This window comes from Xyrauchen texanus, chromosome 1, assembly GCF_025860055.1.
Source record: "Xyrauchen texanus isolate HMW12.3.18 chromosome 1, RBS_HiC_50CHRs, whole genome shotgun sequence".
In the NCBI taxonomy this organism is placed as follows: Eukaryota; Metazoa; Chordata; class Actinopteri; order Cypriniformes; family Catostomidae; genus Xyrauchen; species Xyrauchen texanus.
The window spans coordinates 37276359-37297743 of NC_068276.1; the positions used below are offsets into that span (position 1 = coordinate 37276359).

At 39.2% G+C, this 21385-nt stretch overlaps 2 protein-coding genes across 2 annotated transcripts; one reads left to right on the plus strand and one right to left on the minus strand.

Moving 5' to 3' along the window:
• Window positions 1-300: 300 nt before the first annotated feature.
• Window positions 301-5029, plus strand: LOC127651901 (leucine-rich repeat-containing protein 14-like). Its single transcript, XM_052137955.1, has 4 exons — window positions 301-628; window positions 738-1017; window positions 2259-3143; window positions 3280-5029. Exons 1-4 carry the CDS (start codon window positions 568-570, stop codon window positions 3857-3859), a joined length of 1806 nt encoding a protein of 601 aa, XP_051993915.1. The 5' UTR covers window positions 301-567; the 3' UTR covers window positions 3860-5029.
• Window positions 5030-5120: 91 nt separating this feature from the next.
• On the minus strand, window positions 5121-21298 carry wdr97 (WD repeat domain 97). The gene is made up of 22 exons (XM_052137943.1): window positions 20990-21298; window positions 19869-20207; window positions 19404-19654; window positions 19102-19220; window positions 17953-18652; window positions 17241-17389; window positions 16887-17123; window positions 16709-16799; window positions 16454-16586; window positions 16129-16190; window positions 15989-16052; window positions 15761-15916; window positions 13658-13804; window positions 10306-10419; window positions 9421-9588; window positions 9016-9210; window positions 8694-8885; window positions 8328-8449; window positions 8000-8171; window positions 7550-7719; window positions 6385-6446; window positions 5121-6168 (listed from the first exon to the last, which is right to left on the minus strand). The coding sequence occupies exons 1-22, from the start codon at window positions 21140-21142 to the stop codon at window positions 5984-5986; spliced, it is 3981 nt and encodes a 1326-aa protein (XP_051993903.1). The 5' UTR covers window positions 21143-21298; the 3' UTR covers window positions 5121-5983.
• Window positions 21299-21385: the final 87 nt, after the last annotated feature.

Sequence of the window (21385 nt, forward strand, 5' to 3'; positions counted from 1 at the left end):
CACATGTATCTTGTTTGGTGTAACTGTCAGTCACTCCATTTGTTGACGTTAGGGAGAGGGGCGGGGGTGCTAGAAGAACACTTTAAAGAATTACAAGCCATAACATTTTTGAAAAGTTACAAACAGATTTTTAAATGCTGCAACCGTTTTCCAATCTTTTTTTTATTTTTAGAAAATTTAATCATGTAAGGTATTGCTGAAATTATTTTACAAATACAAGAAGCAGCCATCTTGTCTCCCCATTTCCCCCCAACGACAAATTAAATCGTCTTTATTGCGTCATCAGAGGGCGACCATCTTCAGTCGTAAACAGAGCGAGCAACATGGAAAACACTCCAGCTATTTAAACAATTTGATATGAATTATACGTTAGCAACAGTATCCAAAATATAGTATATTTACTTTTTCGTTGCTGATGTTCATTTTCTTGTTCTTTTGTTGTTAAATAGGATTTTGTCATCCGCCGAAGGGGATAATATTAAATACAATTTGAATAGCCATTTAAAACACTCACGACATTTCGACTGCCTGGTAATCCTGTATAATAACACATACAATGTAGTTAGTATGCAGAATAACTGTAGCTACTTTACAAACACATCGGAACCTTTGGGAGATTCTGGAGAAGGTTTGGTCGTGCTTTGTTCTCTCTTATTATTTAATCAACTTGCTGTAATTTTGTTTTATTTGTTGTTTGTCACTTAATCTGGGATCTGGCATAATGAACATTTGTGCAGACATGGTTCTGTCTTTGGTGAACTTGTGCGCTCGGGAGGTGGTGAGTGACCACAGCTCTTCGCCGTGTTGGTTAAGTTGTGTGCCGAGAGAGCTCTACCGGTCGCTGCTGGATGCTGCCTTCACTCACTGCCGTCCTCTAGCCGTCGGTGAACTCGTCCAGCGGTGGCCCGAGCGGACACTGTCCCTTGGAGGCAGCAGGAGACTGGGCCAGTGCCCTCCGAACCGGCTTTGCGTTCAAGCGCTGCTGCTGGCTGTGGTCAGGGGACTGACGGACAAGAGGTATGTGTCTTGATGGGTCTTTAATTTGAGATGATTAATGAGCCGTTTTAATCAGGAAATATGTCGTAAAACCTGTGAGGTCAGTGCATTGTCATATTATATACATAGACGTTTATTTTACCCTCACAACATGTGACATCTCCCTGACATTTAATGAGGTATGACAGTCTGGATATACAGGTAGAAATGTCATTGATTCCCTTTTGAACTATTCTGGAGGTAAAAGGGTTAAGGAATATTGTAGAATGCATTAAGAATATAACAGATTGAATGTTAATAAAACCAGTGATGTGAAACTTAATAAGAACTATTTGTATAATGTAACAAAATGCACTATGCAATTGGTTTCATTGGTATGAAACAAGACATAGTTATCTTTTCTGTGTTTGTTTTTCATCTCAGTCTCTCTGTCTTTTTGTGTTGGACTATCAAGTCTTTATATCTCCTATTTTTTAAAGGAATGCTCTGGGTTCACAATATTTTAAGCTCAGTTAATAGCTTTTGTGGCATATTGTTTTACCATGCATTATAATACTTATTGTTTCAAAAGTTTAGCCACAAGACAAACATTTTATGTGTAAACATAATTTCAGTGTAAAAATAATTTTGTTTCAGGTTTTTATTTAAGATACGGTGTTTACCGGATTACAGCGTTTGCTGACATTACACTGTCATAACAATGGAGTTGTATTTATTGGATATAACTTTACACGTATAAGATTAGTGAGTGATTTTAGGACACTTAAATCATGTTCTTAACTTGTATTATGTTTACGTTTTCTGTCCACACTTTTGTGCAAAATTAGTTTTTAATGGTAATGCCACAAATGCTGTCACTTGAGCTTAACTTGTGTTGAACTGGGAACATTCCTTTAAAGCTGAAGTATGTAACATTTTCTGTTTAACTACACTCTTCTCTTAGATTAATATGCAGAGACAACTATAAGTAAAGCCAGTCATAGGTTAATTTTCTTGAAAATTGTAAACACGGTGTCTCTGTGGTGCTATAAAAATTTAGCGGTTTGTTTTGAGCAACCTGTCTCAAGAGAGACAACCACATTGATTCGACCAGTGGCGTGAGTTGGGGTGGGATTATCTGTTTGTTTGAGACTGGCAGTGCTTTCAAAACAGATGTTTTGAAAACAAAGTTTATTTTTGCAATGCTTTTTTGTAGCGCATGTGGCACATAAATTACACACTTCAGCTTTAAGCCTTTTTTACAACTCTCCCTCCCTTGCCAGGTGTTACCTGCAGTTGATGGATCTTAGTGGACTTCAGTGTGAGAATGGGAGGGTTGAAGATTCAATGGGAGGATGGTCTCTCACGGTTGCCCTTTGCTCAATGGTGCTCCAAGCTCGAGTTGCAGCCTCCCGGGCTCAAAGGAGAGATGGAGAAAGGGAGAGAAAAAGAGGGCTCGAAGCAGAGCGTGAGAGGGGCACTATCAAACGAGACCGGGGCACCGTAGGGCGGGGGAAGGATAGTGAGGGGACACACAGAGAAGATGAGGTAGGGAAGATGGAGTGCAGAAGTGATGAAGTAGAAGGCACTGTTAGTCATGAACGAGTGCTGTTACCAGAAGATGACTCAGTGATGGGTATCAGGAGGAGGATGGAGATCCAGAGGAGAAAGGCTTCATCTGAGTTGAAAGCAAACACCAGTAGTAATAACAGAAATGGTTTCTCTGACCAAGACTGGGACCAGGTAGTGGTTGTCCATGTCAGAGCTGACCTTTTTGTAAATGCCCGTTCCTGGGAGCGTGTCCGTGATGCCCTTAGTCACCCAGGCCCTCTGCGGCTCCACTGCCGCTACCTCCGTGTAGAGGAACTCTCTGCGCCTTCCATAGCTTGCTTATTGGGCCTCTTGCCACAGCAGGATCTACTTGGTGTGGACATCCGTTACTCCAGCCTTGGAGTGTCTGGCCTGGCGATGCTACTTCCACTGTTAGCCCCCTTCCCTCAGCTCCACTCTCTGAGACTGCATTACTGTAACTTGGACTTGCAACGCACACAGCCTGGTCAGCAGGGGGCACTTCAAGATATGTCTAAAGGGCTGAGTTCACTGAAGAAACTTAAGAGATTATGTCTGACTGCACTCCGACTGCCAGGACATTTGCGTTTGCTTCTCAGGTATATTTATGCATGGGATTATGCATGTGTTTGTTATGCTCACTCATTCATACAAAGGTACTACACACATGCTGCTGCTTGTTTGGTAGAGGCTTTGAAAATCATTATCCTCCCTTTTCTTTTCTCTTCTCTGAAGCTCTCTTTCCCAGCCTCTGGAGGTACTGGAGCTGCCGTACCTTTGCCTGACCTCCACCGACCTGGCATACCTTTCCTGCAGCCAGCATGCTCCATTCCTGAGAGAACTTGACCTGAGTGAGAACTGGCTTGATGAATCCTCCCTGCCCTCTCTGCGCCGTCTGTTAGGTCAAGCTGAACGCACTCTCACCCAGCTTTCACTATGTGGTTGTGGCCTCTCAGACTCTCTTCTCGGAGCACTTCTCCCCTCCCTGTCCTGTTGCCAGGCTTTGCGTAGCTTAAGAATAGCCTTAAACCCGCTCTCTAGGATGGGGCTGCTTTCCCTGGCCCATACAGCTGCTGGTATCCGTTCCCTTCGTCTGCTGCTCTATCCCAATCCACTAGAGGAATATGAGCCTGGTCTGCCGGCTCTCCCCTCCAGTGCTCAGCTGCTGGACTGGCCTCTGCTTGAGGAGACAGGGGGCAGGGACATTACGCCGAAGTTGCTGGATGACGTTCTGAGCTCAAGAGGGCGCACGTGTGACCTTCTTGTGACCTCAGACCTCCTGAACTATAGCCCAGACCTGGCAGTGGATGATTAGAGTGTTTTGGTGTTTGTTTGTGCTAGAGTTTGCATCTTAACTATAAAATGCTGATAATCTCCCAGGGCCCTCAGAATAAGTGCTTGACAATGAAATCATCACTAGCAGTGTCAGCTTATTAACCACTAGTGGAATTATTTTCCTTATTGCCATGCTTTTTCATTAATCTCAAATCCTAGCTGTTATTTATCATAATTTAAAACACCTGGTCAGTCAAATCCTTAGCATTACAGCTTTCATATAATATGGTTTTCATTTAGCATTTTTTGTTTTATTGCCTTATATCATACTGTAATAGGGTAATGTGTTAATGCCAAGTACAGAGGAAACCGAGGCACATCTTAACAGTAGAGAATTGTGTTTTAAACCAATCTAATTTTTTTCTCCACTTTTTATGTCATACATAACCAGTGATCAGTTAGTATAAATTCAAAGCAATCCCAAATTAGCAATGCATTTAATCTTTGTGTGACTCTTCATGTATAGAGAGTGATTTAATGGTCAGGTCATGTACTATGAAACAGGTTTCAATTTCCTCTGCTCTACTACCCTTAATGGCACAGTCTTAATTGTCAATGTCTTTTGGTAGAAGCTGAGGAATTGGAGTTCACATAGCTAAGTAATTTTGGTCTCATTCGGGATGAGTTAGAGCCTAGTAATTAAATACAAATGTGCTTCTTTTTACTTTGATTTAAATGTTTGGAAAAACATCATTCACTGGTGTCCTTGAGGATTGCTGGCCCTCCAGGAGAATGGGCAGTCAATGTGGGGTGGGGGGGGGCTGAAAATGTCCTTTCCCTCTCCCCCTGGGACAACACTGGCTAGGATTCAAGGAACACTATGACTCGGTGCTGCACAAGAAGAGTTCTACAAAATGCAGCTACCATCAGAGAAAGAAAAAGATCTCTTGCCGCCACCCTGCACTTATGGTTGAGAAGAGCAAGTGAGAGGGTGAGGAAAATATTTGGTTCAAAGGTCATCATGCTTTTATGGCAGTTTAATGTTTTTACGACATATGTGACTGTGAAAGAGAAACAAAAACTACTGTTGATATGGTGTAATCCTTGATCAATAAACTTAGTGAAAGACAGAGATTTTGGTTTTAAGCAACATTTATCCATTTAACCTGGTTTATAATCAGTAACTAGTAGTTTGAATAAAGAATGGTTCATATTTCAAAGCCATAAAAAGCCATTTCAGATATAATATATGCACCGAAATATATATATATTTTTGTCAACTCTTCTCATGGACATATGGAGTAGAGAAGTATTTTAAGTGATTCACTACTATTCTACACGAAATTATTTGTCACTTGTAAGATAATGTGTAATGCACACTGAACAGAAAAGCACAGACAATCTTAGCTGCAGTCATATATAATAGGAGAGCTTCTCGACATTTTGTGAATCTAAAAAATGAAAGTGTCCTGTATTTGTCATTTGGTAGGAAAATAATTAACTTCTTGGCCCAGCTGTAATTCTGCAATGCCGATTGTTAATATATTTATCTGGAATTGATAGGTCAACAATATACGTATATATAAAAAACTTTGCACTTAATTTTCATTTAAATCTCTCAAAAGGTGAAAAAGTCTTGTTCATCTGGGTCATTAAGGCATTTCCATTCTAATTATATATCTGTAATATGTTCATATGATTTCCGGCTCAATGTGTTTTACATACTGTTTAAAATCCAAGGTATGTCATCTGTCATTTATGTGCTCAAGATACAAAAGCACTTATACAATGTGCAATATGGGGTGTAGGTCACTGCAACTGTGTTCCTACCAGTTAACAAGTGTTGCAATGGAGACTGATTGCTTTTCAAGCATTCTCTGTCCATTCATGTTAACACAAACCAATATGTTGCAAAGCTCAAATTGTTTGGGTTAATATACTGAAAAGCTTCAAGATTATAAAAGATTGGTTTCTGGACATTCACTTTAGAAACAAAGTTGACTACAATGCATTGCTGACCACACAAATGAAAAGTTTATTGTGTTTGAGTGATGCGGTGATTGAGAAATGTACACAGATTTGTGTCATTTGATGCATCATTAAGTCTTGTAAGTAATCTTTTAAAGATTTCGACGTGCTAAGTTTTTTAATAAATAATTGGGTCTTATCTGTAAAACTGTACATAAGAGCGTTCCAGGAAGAAGTATCTGTGTGGTGGGGGGTTTCTGAAGTTGCGATAATCCAAGGAAAGGGGGAATGAAGAAAGTGTGACATGAGCCATTGGTAGAGAGAGGAACCGTGTAAAACCCATCAACAGTGGCTGATATGGTAATAGTGGCATCAAAAGTCCTGTTGATATAAAAGGAAGAAGCTTAGCATAGGCAAAATGACATTATACAATAGTACTCTCAGAACAAAAATGCATTATAGAGTTAAAGAATAATTTTCTCATTGTTTCTTTGAAGGGAAGATTAAAGACTTCCTTAACATATTTTAAGTGAAACAGATTTAAGTAAAAACAATTACAGTCTGAATGCTTAAAGGGTGCTTTAAATGTACTCTAACCTTGAGGCTCCCGTGTCCTATACATACTGTATGTCTCTCCTAGGCGTTGTATAGGCTTCAGTCTAAACAAAAGCACAGAGATATTTCAGAACTGGTGTTCATTTTAGGCCCAGCATTTCTTTTATAAGGCATTCCTCGGTTATGTTAAGTATTACAGCACATTTTTCTTAGGTCTGAGGTTCAATGCAAAGAAATTTTTGTTTGCAGATTTAGACAGCACAGCGCTATGCCTTAAGTCAGAAGCTCAAAGTCAGTGGAATTTTCTTGCAAGCATATGCTAAGTTTAGGCTCAAATGGGTTTGGTAAATTCATGCGTGCGATGCACAAATGGGTCGGGTCATGGGGAATTTAATTCAGGGGTTCTTCTTCAGTTATTGCAGCATCTGCATCCAACTATATAGTCCAATCCCTCAAGCACCAACAATATTAACAAAAATAGCACATTCATAAGAAGTTGGTAGTGTACATGGTTTGTATGCAATGAATTACAATTATAGAAATACAGAAATGCTCCTTTTATATGCTTAGAAAATGTTATTCTTGTCAGGATTTGAATGTACGCTATGTTAAATTATAGGGAATGTAGTGTAAGTATTATTAATAATTGTTTTCATAATTTTCATCTATTGACACACAAATCATGGCTAGTGTGATTGTATTGGATTTTGAACAATTAATGTCATTTATTGAAGCATGAAAACGTCTTAGCACAATTACCTATTTCTCAGGAAAATAGCAAATTGTGCTTTTGCACTACTTAATTTACATACAGTACACCCACTGTTTGCACTTATAGATAGCGCTAAAACTCACAGCCAATTGCGCTTTACTCTGGCATGAAAATTGCACTTACAATTAGCACTCTCATAAATATTGGATATGACATAGTGCATGGTCATTGCACATAGTACTGTGCTTTGCACTCTCATGAAAATTGAGCTCAGTATAATTACATTTTGAGATTGTTGCGAATATCAGACAGCTAAATCAGTAGATATTTTAACCATATACAGACTAAAGCAGAGGCCACAGTCTCATCTTACTCCACAAAACAGGATTGCATCTTAGAATTTACATTTCAGATTAAGATACATTGGCTAAAAATATTAAATAGACAAAACCAATGGGTGTCCCTTTAATCTTTCAATGTATCAGGGTGACATACCTGTTCAAGCTAGAAGGCACCAAGACAGTGTCTTTCCTGCCCTCTGGTGGAGGTGGTGCTGGTCGAGCTTGTTTGCCTCTTTGCACAGAGCAAAAGAAATTGAGCACCTCCACAGGAGTGATGACACTTTTTATTCTTTCACCTTGTAGGAATTCTGACCCACTGTGCACCTGTGAAACACAATACACCTCAACAAGCAAAAATATGCAAGATAATGTGACCATTTCTGATTGTCTGCTCAAATCCCATTTTTCTTAGGTTGTTCACATGACCTTATCAATGTGGCCCATATTCCCATACTCATGTGGCCCATAGTCCTAATTATGTGTTTGAATTGGTGCTGATGCACTGTTTTTGTGTTAACACCTTATTTACACTCATTCACTATCCTAAAGCTTTTGCTCTGTCCAAAAAGCTATTTTCCCTTGCTATTTGATCTCTGGTTCTCACCTTGTACTTTCTGGTCCAGGTAAGCAACCAATGGAAGGCCTTGTCCCGAAGGCTGTGGTGGTGCTGGTCAGGCTGATTCTTTGTCAGCAAGTTCCAGGGCTCTAATTCTGGACATATCCACAGTTCAGCTTCATCCACACCCAACTGCTGCAACAGACACAGAACTAAACCCCTGGCAGAGAAAGAGCAAGGGAACAATGAATCCTTCCAAACAGAGATATTTTGTATAAAGTAGAAGAGGGCCTCGCATATTTCCAAGGGAATATAAAGCTGGAGTGCAAACACTGTACTGTATATTGAGTTGTGTAAAACGTGCATTATTCCTTACTGTAGGTCAACTTCTTTATCTGCTAATATGACGAGTAGCTCCACAACGGTATCAAAGCTGTCAGAACTCAGATACAGCATCAAATTCAACAGATCACTAACCAAATGCTGTTCCTCCCGTGACTGCAAAATACATATGCATATTCACATCTTTTTATATCGAAAATACGTGTAGTGTTTGCAAAGAAACCAACTATGTGTTCTGTATTCATTATAAAACACTGATTCTGATGTTATTACAAAATGTATATTCAGTCAGATTAAATGGTATTCATTATTGGTCCCAAAGTTAATGAAAACCTGAGATAATGCTGCTGGCTTCGCTTCAGACTGCCTGCATTTAATGCATTACAACAATTTTATTTACCATATTTTTGTGAATGCTGTTTTGCAGGCAAACCAGCAATCCTTTGCTTAGTGATTCTTTGTCTAGCACCTCCTGCTGTACGAGCACGAGTAATGCATTCAGGATGCTGTGCTTCTGAGCCGTGCTGCAACAGGTCAAGAAGTCCAACAAGTGCATACAAAATTCCTTGGGGGTTAGAGATCTTGAAATACTCTGCAAAAATGGAATAATTTGGAAATTGATATTTGTGGTTTATGTACATGAGTTTGCTTGTATATTTTACTATAAGAGCATGTATGAATGGAATTGTTCCTTTGCTAGTTTGTGATTGCATTAATTTTACACTCAAATCAGGAAAGATCTTCTGAAACCACAGCTCATCCACAAACGGCAGGAGGAACTCTGGTAGATGTTCGGAGGGGGATTGAGGGGGCAAGGGAGTGGGCAAGGGTGGGGCAGGAGTGGGATAAGCTGATGCAGGAGAGGGAGGAGCCAGAGGTGGAGTAGGACGCTTTATGGGGGGAAGAGGTTTTGGTGCCTGTGAAGAGATGAGATATTGTAAATTGTAATTAATAAAAGGGTAACTAAAAATATGAAATTAGTCTATTCCTTTCTTGAGACCCCTCAATTCAAATTCAGTGAAGCTGCAAATTCACCTTGGTCAATCATCATATCACCAACCAAATTTTACATGAATGCATGACACGGTGTTGACAATTACTATAATGAACAGAAAACACAAACACACCCTAAAAGGGTATATGACTTTCTCTGACACTGGTGCAGGTGGAACAGGACTCTCCTTCTCAAGGGGAGTCTCTATGATGGGTGTAAGATTTTGCATGTTAGGCTCTTCCTCCTCCTCCTCCTCCTCCTCCTCTTCATTATACAAGAGCAGCATGTCATCTGGTTTGCTCTACTTATAACAAGCAAATAAAAAACTATCACAATTATACCTTGATTTTTTTGTCTTTTATCTCCTCTGCAAACATTGAATATGCAAAAACATGGCATTTTAGGTTGCTCGAAACAAATAAAGAGATCTTAATTTTGAGAATCAATAAAATCACCTGAAACATTTTCAATGGTAAATCTGATATGACATATTCAACATATGAATAGCCCAAAGACACAAATCACTTAAAGGAATGTTCCTGGTTCATTACAAGTTAAGCTCAATTGACAGCATTTGCCACAAAAATGTATTTCAACTTGTTCCTCCTTTTCTTCAAAAAATAAAAAAATGCAAATATCGAGGTTGCAGTGAGGCACTTACAATGGAATTGAATGAGACAATTAATTCTTCTGTTAAAACTTGTGTAGCCTATTATTTGAGCTTTCTAGATCTTACGAAGTTGTAAAATTGGCTGTGCTTTTATACAGAAAAGATTTGTAAGTGATTTTATCTCACTAAAATCATGTTTTTGTTGTTGTTGTTGTTTTTTTTTTTTTTAAAGAAAAGGAGGAACAAGCCAAAATTAATTTTTGTGTTAACATTATGCCACAAATGTAGTCGATTGAGCTTAACTTGTATTGAGCCTGGAACATTCTTTTAATGTTAGGCTTTAAAAATACCTACTAGGTTTTCATGGTTTTAATTAAGGATATTTAAATAAGACAATAGCTCTCTCACCTCTCCTATGTCATGCCGTAATCTCCAACGTTTTGTTGGTATGACATTCTCCACCTTGATATCAGGCCATAGTTGTCCTACCACCACAGAGTTGGGGATGAAACCTAGTGAGACCTGTGTGGAGAGCATGATCAGGCTAATAACCCTGTCTAGATACACATAATTGGTAAGCATGTAAAATTAAGTCAAATGAATAAATACAATTATCATTATTATTACAACATCAAAAAACTATATAAAAAAATATCTAATTACATAGTTTTTTTATTAGATTTATCAACAAACAATTCAAATAACCCAATGGTCTTCAAATGAGGGTCCGTGGTACTGCAGGTGGTCCACAAATCATTGTTTGGTCCACCATCGGCATTAGTAATAATCACTTACACGCGAGGGACAGAGTGAGAGAGAGAGTGAGAGTGAGAGTGAGAGTGAGAGAGAGAGAGAGAGAGAATATATTTTAGTGTATTGACATATTAAAGTCCTTCGCAGCTGCATGCCAAATCTTAAAGTGTGACTAAACAGCGCTTGTCAGCAGACGCAAGCAACCCGGATAAACCATTCACGCTCCCATGCTCATCACGAGCCGCTCAATGCGCGACACATATCAGGTTTAACAGTGGAGGGTCGCGTGAGTAAACGCGTCTGCTTTGCGTTGGCCACATGGTGTGGATGAGCCGATCCTCTGCTTTGCGTTGGCCGCATGGTGTGGATGAGCAGATGACAGCATACAGTTTCTTTTATTATTAGTTGCTTTTTGCTTTTAAAAGAATAACTTACTTGCCTGGTGTGAATTAATAGTTACCGCTGAGATTCCACACACAAGATTATGGAATGATTTTCCGGACATTATTCAAAAGAATTGCAAATTGTATTTGCAATTGCGTTTTCAATTTGTGGACGCATAAAATGTGACATAATCCAAACGCAATTGCAAATCGCGCATTACCGTTTGCATTTTCGTTTAAGTGAACGCACAGTGACTGCCAGATTTCAAAAGGAAAAGCAAAGTCCGTTTGCAACTGTGTTTCCCATATCTTATGAGTTTTGGCCCTGTCATATTTAAATAGCAATTTCAATTACCAGGTCTGCTTTTTCACTTTCTCAGCGTCGCGTATGTAGCCAGCCAAAACTCAAATGGAATACTAATTCCCTTAGTATTTCCATTTCCGATGCCTTACACAGAAACCTGTCAATCAGGGTCAAGGGTGGGATTATGCTATGGGGCGTGTTTGTCTTGGGAAGTGACATCACTCACAGTCCAGGGTCAAGAGTCATTATATAAACAAGCATTAAAAGTAATGGACCAGAAATCTGTAAGATGGCATCACTGCATCATTCTAAGGAAGCATAATATCTTGAGTTTTGACAGTTTTGTAAATTTTTCTTTTTTAAAAACAAATTTTTAAGTGTGTGAACAACGTTGTACCAGAAATATTCTGTCAACTAGTACATAAACAAAAGAGCGGAATAAGAACTAGAGGCACAATAAGTGGAAACTATAGCCGCAAAACGTAGAACAACATTTGGTCAGACATAATTTTCAGTAAGAGGCATACATTTGTGGAATGCATCTGAAATTAAAACATTGACAGACTTCAAGGTTTTTAATACACATTTAAAGCAATGGCTGAAACTGAAACAACTTTGTGAACACTGACTGTACAGGACATAACACAATGCATACAAACATAATGTTGCATATGTGAGCACGCACAGACATATGCACCCTTTTGTGTTCTTGTATTGTTAAATGTGTCTAGACTTTGTTTTATAGTGACTTCCACATCTACTTAAGCCCATATCTTATTTCATATATGGGATGTATTTGTTGTATGTATTTTATTAATTATAAATCTTAAACTCAATACTCTGTAATTTTTGTTTTAAATTTATAAGCCTAACCAGGGACAGGGGTTGCAAATTAGTCATGGCTAGAAACATGTATGCGTGGCATCTACTTTGTATTCTTTATAAAGCAATGTTCTATGCATTTGTCCCTGTCAAATAAACATTAAAATAAATACAAAATATATAAAGAGGTGATGCCCTGAACAGACGCCGGTTTATTTGATCTTGACCGTCGACTGTGAGTGACATCTCTTCCCAAGACAAACATGCCCCATAGCATAATCCCACCCTTGACCCTGATTGACAGGTTTCTGTGTAAGGCATCGGAAATGGAAATACTAAGGGAATTAGTATTCCATTTGAGTTTTGGCTGGCTACATACGCGACGCTGAGAAAGTGAAAAAGCAGACGTGGTAATTGAAATTGCTATTTAAATATGACAGGGCCAAAACTCGTAAGATATGGGAAACACAGTTGCAAACGGACTTTGCTTTTCCTTTTGAAATCTGGCAGTCACTGTGCGTTCGCTTAAACGAAAATGCAAACGGTAATGCACGATTTGCAATTGCGTTTGGATTATGTCACATTTTATGCGTCCACAAATTGAAAATGCAATTGCAAATACAATTTGCAATTCCTTTTGAATAATGTCCGGAAAATCATTCCATACAAGATGGTGACTCCCAAATCAATATAAATCTAGGTGCACTCAATTATTGTTTTCCTCATTAAAAATTTTTACTCAATGAAATGAACGGTAATTTTTAAATATACGTATACAATTGATCACTCACATGAGATGAAGACTCCATTTTATTAACATTATAAAAGTTGTTTTATTCTGCATGGACAGGGTCTGTCTGTTTTTTCTGTCTGTCTTTTTACTTTCTTTTTGGAGAAGGTTTGTCACAGGGATTAACAAGGAAAATTAAAAATGGCACTTCATGTAAAAAAATTTTGCAGACCCCTGCTACACACCCTGCTGAAAAGACCAACTACAGCCTAAGCTGGTTGGCTGGTTTTAGCTGGTCACCCAGGCTTGCCAGTTAGCTGGTTTCAGAGGGAGTTTTCATTTTTTTTTTAGCTGGTCAGACTGGGAGACCAGCTAGCCTCCCAGCTTAAACCAGCTTGGCCAGACTTGCAGACAAGCTAAGATCAGCCTGACCAGCTTAGGCCACCCTGAGCAACCTGTCCTGCTAAATCAGCATGACCAGCTAAGACAAGCTGAAAAAAAAGTGTTCAAAACCCCTTTAAAACCAGCTTGACCAGCTGTGACCAGGTATAAACTGGTTGGCTGGTTTCAGTTGGTCTTTTCAGCAGGGCTTTACTATGTAAATATCATGAAGTATGTACATACAATAATATTGTTATCATAAACATTTTTATAGGCATTAAAACTCAACACTCAATATTATACAATATGTAACGGGGGTCCCAGCTCCATCTCTCTATATACCAAGGGGTCCTTGGCCTGAAAATTGTTGAAACCCCCTGCTCTAACCTGTTTGTTAGTGGAATGTGGTCTCTTGGCTAAGCTGTGGTTGGGGAAGAAGCCCTCTGTGAATGAAGGGGGGGTCAGGGGAGGAAGCTCAGGAAGTTGAGGTGGAAATAGTTCAGCATACACATCAAACATGTCTTCCTCTGGAATCTAGATACATTTGTGATGTTGAATCATTAGTTATCTTTTCACAAATTTTTATATAAAGTGCTGTGAAAAAGTGTTTGACCCCTTCCTAAAGTCTTACATTTTTGTGTATTTTTCATACTAAACTGTTTTAGATCTTCAAATGAGATATAATATAAAACGAAGGCAATCTGAGTAAACACAAAATACAGTTTTCAAATATATATATATATATATATATATATATATATTGAAGCAAAAAAGTTATCCAACACCTATATCACCCATGTGAAAAACTAACTGCGCCCTTAAATATAATAGCTGGTTGTGCCACCTTTAGCAGCAATCCGATAACTGGAGTTCAGTCTTTCACAACACTGTGGTGGAATTTTGGCCGACTCTTCTTTGCAGAACTACTTTAGTTCAGCCACATTGGAGGGTTTGAGCATGAACTGCCCATTTAAGGTCCTGCCACAGCATCTCAACTGGGTTCAAGTCAGGACATTGACTAGGCCATGCCAAAACTTTAATTTAGCTTCTTTTGAGTCATTTAGAGGTGGACTTACTCTTATGCTTTGGATCAGTTGTCTTGCTGCATAATCCAGTTGCAATAGACCTTCAACTCAAGATGACCGGACATTCTCCTTTTAGGATTTTCTGGTAGAGAGCAGAATTCATATTTTCCTCAATTCTTCTGGGTTAGCAGTGGTTTTCACCTCACCACACTTCCATGGATGGCATTTGTAACCAGAGGTGGGTAGAGTAGGCAGAAACTGTAATTTCGATCACTGTCTTGCTGCATAATCCAATTGCGCTTGAGCTTCAACTCACAGACTGATGACCGGAGGTTCAGGTAGTGAGCAGATTTCATGTTTCCCTCAATTATTGCAAGTCGTCCTGGCCCTGATGCAGCAAAGCTTCCCCACACTACCACCACCATGCTTGACCATAGGTATGATGCTTTTTGTGGAATTCTATGTTCGATTTAAGCCAGATGTAATGGGACCCCTGTCTTCCAAACAGTTCCACTTTCAACTCATCAGTCCACAGAACATTTTACCAAAAGTTGAGGATCATCAAGGTGTGTTTTGGCAAAGTTCAGAAGAGCCTTAATGTTAGCCGTGTTTTTCACCTTGCCACTCTTCCATGGATGGCATATTTGGCCAGTGTCTTTCTGATAGTGGAGTCATGAACAGTGACCTTTATTAATGCAAGAGAGGCCTGCAGTTCCTTGGATGTTGTCCTTGGCTTTTTTGTGACTTCCTGGTTGAGTCATTGCTGTTGTCTTAGAGGAATTTTGGAAGGTCAGCCACTTCTTTGAAGGTTCACTGCTGTGCCAAGTTTTCTCCATTTGGTGGTAATGGCTCTCACTGTGGTTATTTTGAGTCCCAGAGTCTTTGAAATAGCTTTGCAACCTTTCCCAAACTTATGTATTTCAATCACCTTTTTCCTCATAATTTCTGGAAATTCTTTTGAACTTGGCATATTGTGCTACTGTGTGAGAACTTTTAGCCAACTTCATACTGCTGAAAAAGTTCTATTTATATATTGATTTGATTGAACAGGGATGGCAGTAATCAGGCCTGGGTGTTTCTAGTCCAGCTGAGCCCCATTATGAATGCAGTTTCATTGATTTTGTGATTTAGTAACTAAGGGGGAAAATACTTTTTCACACAGGGCACAGTTTCACACAGTTGGTATTGGATTACTTTTTTACTTCAATAAATAACATTATCATTTAAAAACTGTATTTTGTGTTTACTCAGATTGCCTTTGCTCTATGTTAGATTTTGTTAGAATTTTTGAACATTTCTGTATGATATACAGTATACACAAAAATAGAAGAAATCAGGATGGGGCAATTCATTTTTCACAACACACACACACACATATTAATGAAATATTCTGTGAATAGCAGTACACTTGTGAAAAATACAGTAAAAGTGGACAGGTTTGATTACTGTAGCTATATTATCATACTTTTATATCAGGGGGTTGCCTATAAATTTGACGCATGTATTGCTTGAAAGCCTCTTGTTTCGTTTGGATGGTGGCTGTTTTTCTCCTTCTGCACTCAACCTCTCCTTTCCGCAGGGATTCCAGATCTTTAGGTTTTGCCATCAGTGCCCCAATGTCCTTTAAGGCAAACATATGTATGAGCTCTGGCATACATACACACCCACACAAACACACAAATTCAACACTTACTGGATCTTTTTTTCTCTCAAGCCTTTCAGGAATGTCCTTTTCAGCACCTTCACAACTCTCTGCCCTAAAGTCAAATGTTAAATCTAAAGTAAAGATATGGGTGTTTATTAAGGTATATGTTTATTTATGTAGCAAGTTACCTGCATTTGTTGCTCTTGTTTGGGGTCCAGGGTTTGGGCAGTTCAGAGTCTTTTTTACATTTCTCAGAGTGGGTTATAAAATGAATACATTCAAAGTGAATGACAAAATTTGGTTCGAAATAAGTCAATATAATAACTAGTCATTACAGCTACTACATCCTCTATTCTGCAGTAGTGCTGAAGGTACACACCACTGTTTTTCAACATAAATGTGACTGTTTACAATGGAACATTATGACCCTGACCTCTCTCAAAGAATGTAAGACAAAAAAAATGCTATTGTGCATTAATGTAATGCTGTTTGATAACACAATGCAAGTTGTACTTGTAGCCTGCTGTCCTGAGGCAGTAGTTGTGTGCAGGGGATTCTGTAGAGGTCCCCAGTGATTCCTAATAGAAGGCCTCCACTCTCTTCACAGTACGCCAAACACTCAGGCTCTGCATTCAGCTCAAGAATTCTGAAACAAACACAACACAAAATTTAAAGTTTGTGCAGTGATATAATTTTTTTAAAAACATACACAATCTACACAATTACATAATAGACACAACAAAAAATAAAAGTAGGGTCAGTCCTGACCTGAGAAGGTGATTTTCTTTATCCCAGAGCTGTATGGTCCCATTTTGGCTGCTCAGAGCAAACACACTCAGCTGAGGACATGCACAAAGCCCTGGTGACACAGAAACACCTACTGTTGCACTTGTGTTTGTGGTTGTGTGACAATAAAGTGATTTCATTTGATTTGACATTCTCTAACCTGTGATATTGATATGAGGGTCTTCTTTGAAAGGTTGGTCATATCGGCTCTGCTTCTCTAAGCTGTATTGCACCAGGCTATAGGTATAATTTTCAGGTTCTTGTAAGGCGAGTGTTAGTCGGGTTCCCATCAGACACATCAAAAGAGGAGGCAGATCACAAAAAACACTGAAATGGAGACTTAAACAGTGCTGAGCAGATGGGAACACTCGCCACACCAACACAGCTTCATCTTTGCCTGAAACACATTGCCAACAACATCATCCTCAGTGAGTAATCTGCTTGCATATTAGAGTTCAATCTATTTATGTTGTTGAGTGTGTAAAGAAGAGTGTATGTATGTGCATGCGTGCACCTGCAGTAAGTAGGTAGCCACTGTCATGATATGCCTGTATGCTGGTGATGTCTTGATTGTTGTGAGCAGGGGTTCTGTACTGGACTTTTCCTGAACACAAATTTAGCACAGACACACAACCACCACGATGTCCCAGTATAACCAGAAACCTAAGACACATATAAACAGAGCAAAACCATAATTAAGAGACAGAAAAATGGAACCACACTTCAACAAACATCAAGTTTATCTGCTACAATTTAAAACACCCTATAGCCAGGTTCCATTTTACAATCCCAGCTCATACTCTGGTTAGTTAGTTAGTTAGTTAGATTGTTAGCTGGTTATTAAGTGATTGGTTATTTAGTAGTTTGTTAGTTAAAGATTTTAAGATAGTGGTTGGTTAGCTAGTTAGTGGCTGGATGTTTAGCTGCTTATTGAGTGGTTGGTTAGTTAGATAATAGTTAGTTAATTAGTTAGTTAGCTATTTAGTTAACAGTTGGTTAGTCAGTAAGTTAGTTAGTTGTTGGAAGGTTAGCTGCTTATTGAGTAGTTGGTTAGTTAGTAGTTGGTTGGTTAGCTAGTTAATAGTTGGCAAGCTAGTGGTTGGTTAGCTGGTTGGTTAGTTAGTAGTTGGTTTGCTAGTTAATTATTTAGCTACTGGTAACCACCTGGAATCAACAAATACCTACAGCACACACACACATACTGTATGTTTTCCACAAATACTTACCTATTTTTAACATCATGTAGAAGTTTAATCTTTTTTGGCCACTGTGGTCTTTGCATTTGCATTGTTCTCCATTCTTCCTGTGCACTTTGTGTATCTGTAATGTGATTGTATAACACCATACAGGATACCGTGCCTATATTTGCCTCCACTTTCCCATTTTTCCATTCCCATTTCTCTATCCCATCCCACTTATCCAGTATTGTTACTGGATTGGTCAATGTACTAGCAATAGTTACCACCCCATCTTCAGTGAGGACTAATAAAATCTCTTTAGGCACACAATAATCAGCAGACCTCACTCTTCGCTTTGCTTTGAATCTTGTGAGTACTGCGCCTGTCTGTGCCACAACAACTGTGACACTACTGTTTCCATGGATACAAAGTACAAAAGCTGGAAAGGAAGAGGAATTTGGTGGGGCAAAGATTTGGTGGAGGGGACCTCCCAGGGCCCCTCCCAGACTGCAGTGCAGATTGTAGAGGCAGTTGAAGGTCCAGAAGTCCACACTGTTAGTGGAGTATGAGAAGAACATGCCAGCACTGTCTGGGCCACCCATGGCTAGGGGAGATGCATATCCATTTGGAATAGATACAGTCTGGAGCTGGTCTCCAACTTCGAGCCTCCAGCTTCTCAATGTACCATCAAGAGAAGATGAAAATAACAAGCCAGAGACAGGACACAGAACTAGAGAGGTGATAAGAGCTGGAAAAAAGACAAAGATGCAATTATACAAACTGTGAACTCCCAGAATGATTGTACCAGGGTCCACCATTAATGTGATACAAACTTGATCCATTAAACAGCCAGTAGACTGAGGGAGGTCCCATGACCTGCTTGATAATACCAATTGTTTTTTAAATGATCGCTAAACTGTATAATTGACATTGTCCCAGCCAACCCTATGTATTTCTGTATAGCTGTGCTAGATTCATGTCTCTCGCAAATCATTTCATCTCCATTTAAATATAAGCTGGTAATTATTGCAAAATAAACCCAAATAAAGGGTTATACAAGTCTGAGTTTATTTTGCAATCATGACTGTGTGACTTTACGTTATTTCTTAAGTGGTAGCTGAACATTTGATTCAAAGTCTATATAAGCCATATTATAAGACTATAAGTTTGACACTTAATAAAATAGATTTTTTTCACCTGTGTGTCCCACAAAGGCCATTTGAAGCTCCCAGTCTGGTCCCCACACTCTGATTGTTGTATCTGATGCAGTACCTACAATCTCCCTGATGGGACAGTAAACCAACCCTGTGATTTCCCTGAAAAAAAAGAGAAATTATTTTCAGTAAAACTAAAGGCTTTATATACACAATTGTCTAAATTAATGTTTCTTGAGAGTAGTGAAGAAAACTGTTTGAAGCACATTCCCTAACTTAACATAAACCGAACTCCTTGTAAATAGGTAGGAATAAAATTTAGTACAAAACAAACAAAATACAAACCGTAAATGGAGGTTCTTCTTGTGCTCCGTAACGCATCCATCTGTAAGATCCACCACAACCACAGATCCTCCGTATGCAGCAAGTACTCTGGGGCCCTGATGAGCCCTGCTAGGTACCAGTGCAAGTTGTATAGGAACAATGTGTTTCCCCAAACCCTCCACCACTCGTATGCGACACAGTAGGTGTGTTAGGCACCACACACACACATTTCCCATTCCAGCTGTTACTAGCTCATTAGAATTCTCTAAAACCTGTGACACAGACAGATGGAAAAAAAATAATTTGTATTCACATTCAGTACAGGTAAAAGGTCAGTAAATCCAACATAGTAAAGTTCCATTGATTGATTGATGAAATTGACTATGGTTGTTTACACCACCTTCAACATTTAATTCCACTATGAAAACATTATACCAGGTTTAACTTTATCAAAAGTTATCTGAACAGTTTTCATTAAAGCCACACCTTGCAAACCCTCACATCCATGGGCTCCACAGCATGAACAAGGGGTTTCAATTCTGTATCTACCAGGGTGAGAATGGCCCCAGGCCCCCAGGCAACCAGTCTGCCTGAGAGCCGGGTAGAGGTGATGCCAGCATAATGAATGGTTAGGGATGGGTAAAACGTTAGGTCCCTTAGATGGCCATCAGGATGATAGAACTGCACGTGACCGCTACTGTGGAGACTGGCGAAGCCTGCTGCACCCTCGCAACACGTCATATGACACACAGTGTCTTCACAGGAGAGGTGGAGAACATGATAAAGGGCGTGGCTGTCGATGCTGGGTTTATCATCATAACTCATCTAAAGAGAGGGAGGATGAAGAATATTAGAAAGACAGAAAGGCGTGAAAGCAAGTGATAGTGTGGTACAAGGAGAAAATGGGAAAGAGAAGGGGGAAACAAAAGGATAGAACCAAACGAAAATGACTAGTGGTTCTATGCCCTGTTTTTATATCTTCTTTGACTATACGTTATATTAATGAGAGGAATATACAAATTTGTATAAACACACATGCATAAACGTGCTGCCCATTTCCCACTGATTTATGTATGATTGGGCTACACAGGTTGACAACAGGGCTAAAGGCATACCTTAAGGAAAATATGCTTTTTTCCAGTCGCAAAGTGTCAACATAATATATATATATTACGCCCTCCCCAGTCTAGGATTGGGGAGGACTAACAGCTACATAAATTTGCAACATTTCAGAAATATAAAATAATAACTCAAATGACCTCAAAATCAAACTTTAGACATGGCATGCAATGATCTCATGGACGTGTTTTTCACAGGGATGGCGTGGCACCCCTGGCCACCCCATAGCTCCACCCTTGCTCATGGAAAAGATTGTATTTATTTTGCAGTGCAAAGTGACAAACAGGTGTTTGGAAAGTGCTGTTTTAGTTTAGTAGTTTGAGGTAGTTTTTTTTTTGTGTTTTGGGAGAAAATTAGCCCAATTGTACCCTATTTGTATTCTGTATACACACAAAATGATGTTACTGTTTTAGAACAAGCATCCAAGATTTCACGACTGTGTGCTGACGTGAGAATAATTTGATTATAAACGAGAGGCATTCCCTTACTTTATCCACGCTCTCCTTCCACATTTGACAGTTGTTTTCTCTGCGGTCTTTCCCAGCTGGAGACGGACTTTCTGGACACTCCTCTGTGGTCTCAGTCCTTGTGACCTCGCGACTTTCACTGAGATGAGTCAAGACTTCCACGGTACCTCTCATTCCTCTCGGAGTCGATCGGATAATTTTTTTTCAGTTGACTTTTATATAGCGATATAGTTTCTATATTGCTCAGAAAACAACATTTGGTATTTTATTCTCATTATCATACTGGTAACATGTTTTCGTTACGAAAAAGCTGCCTTCACAACTAGAAAGTCATTTTCAGAAAGCCGTCTGAACAGAGCTATTGGGCAACAGTAACCATGGAGAAAACGACAGTCAACAGATTATCCTCAACTGCTC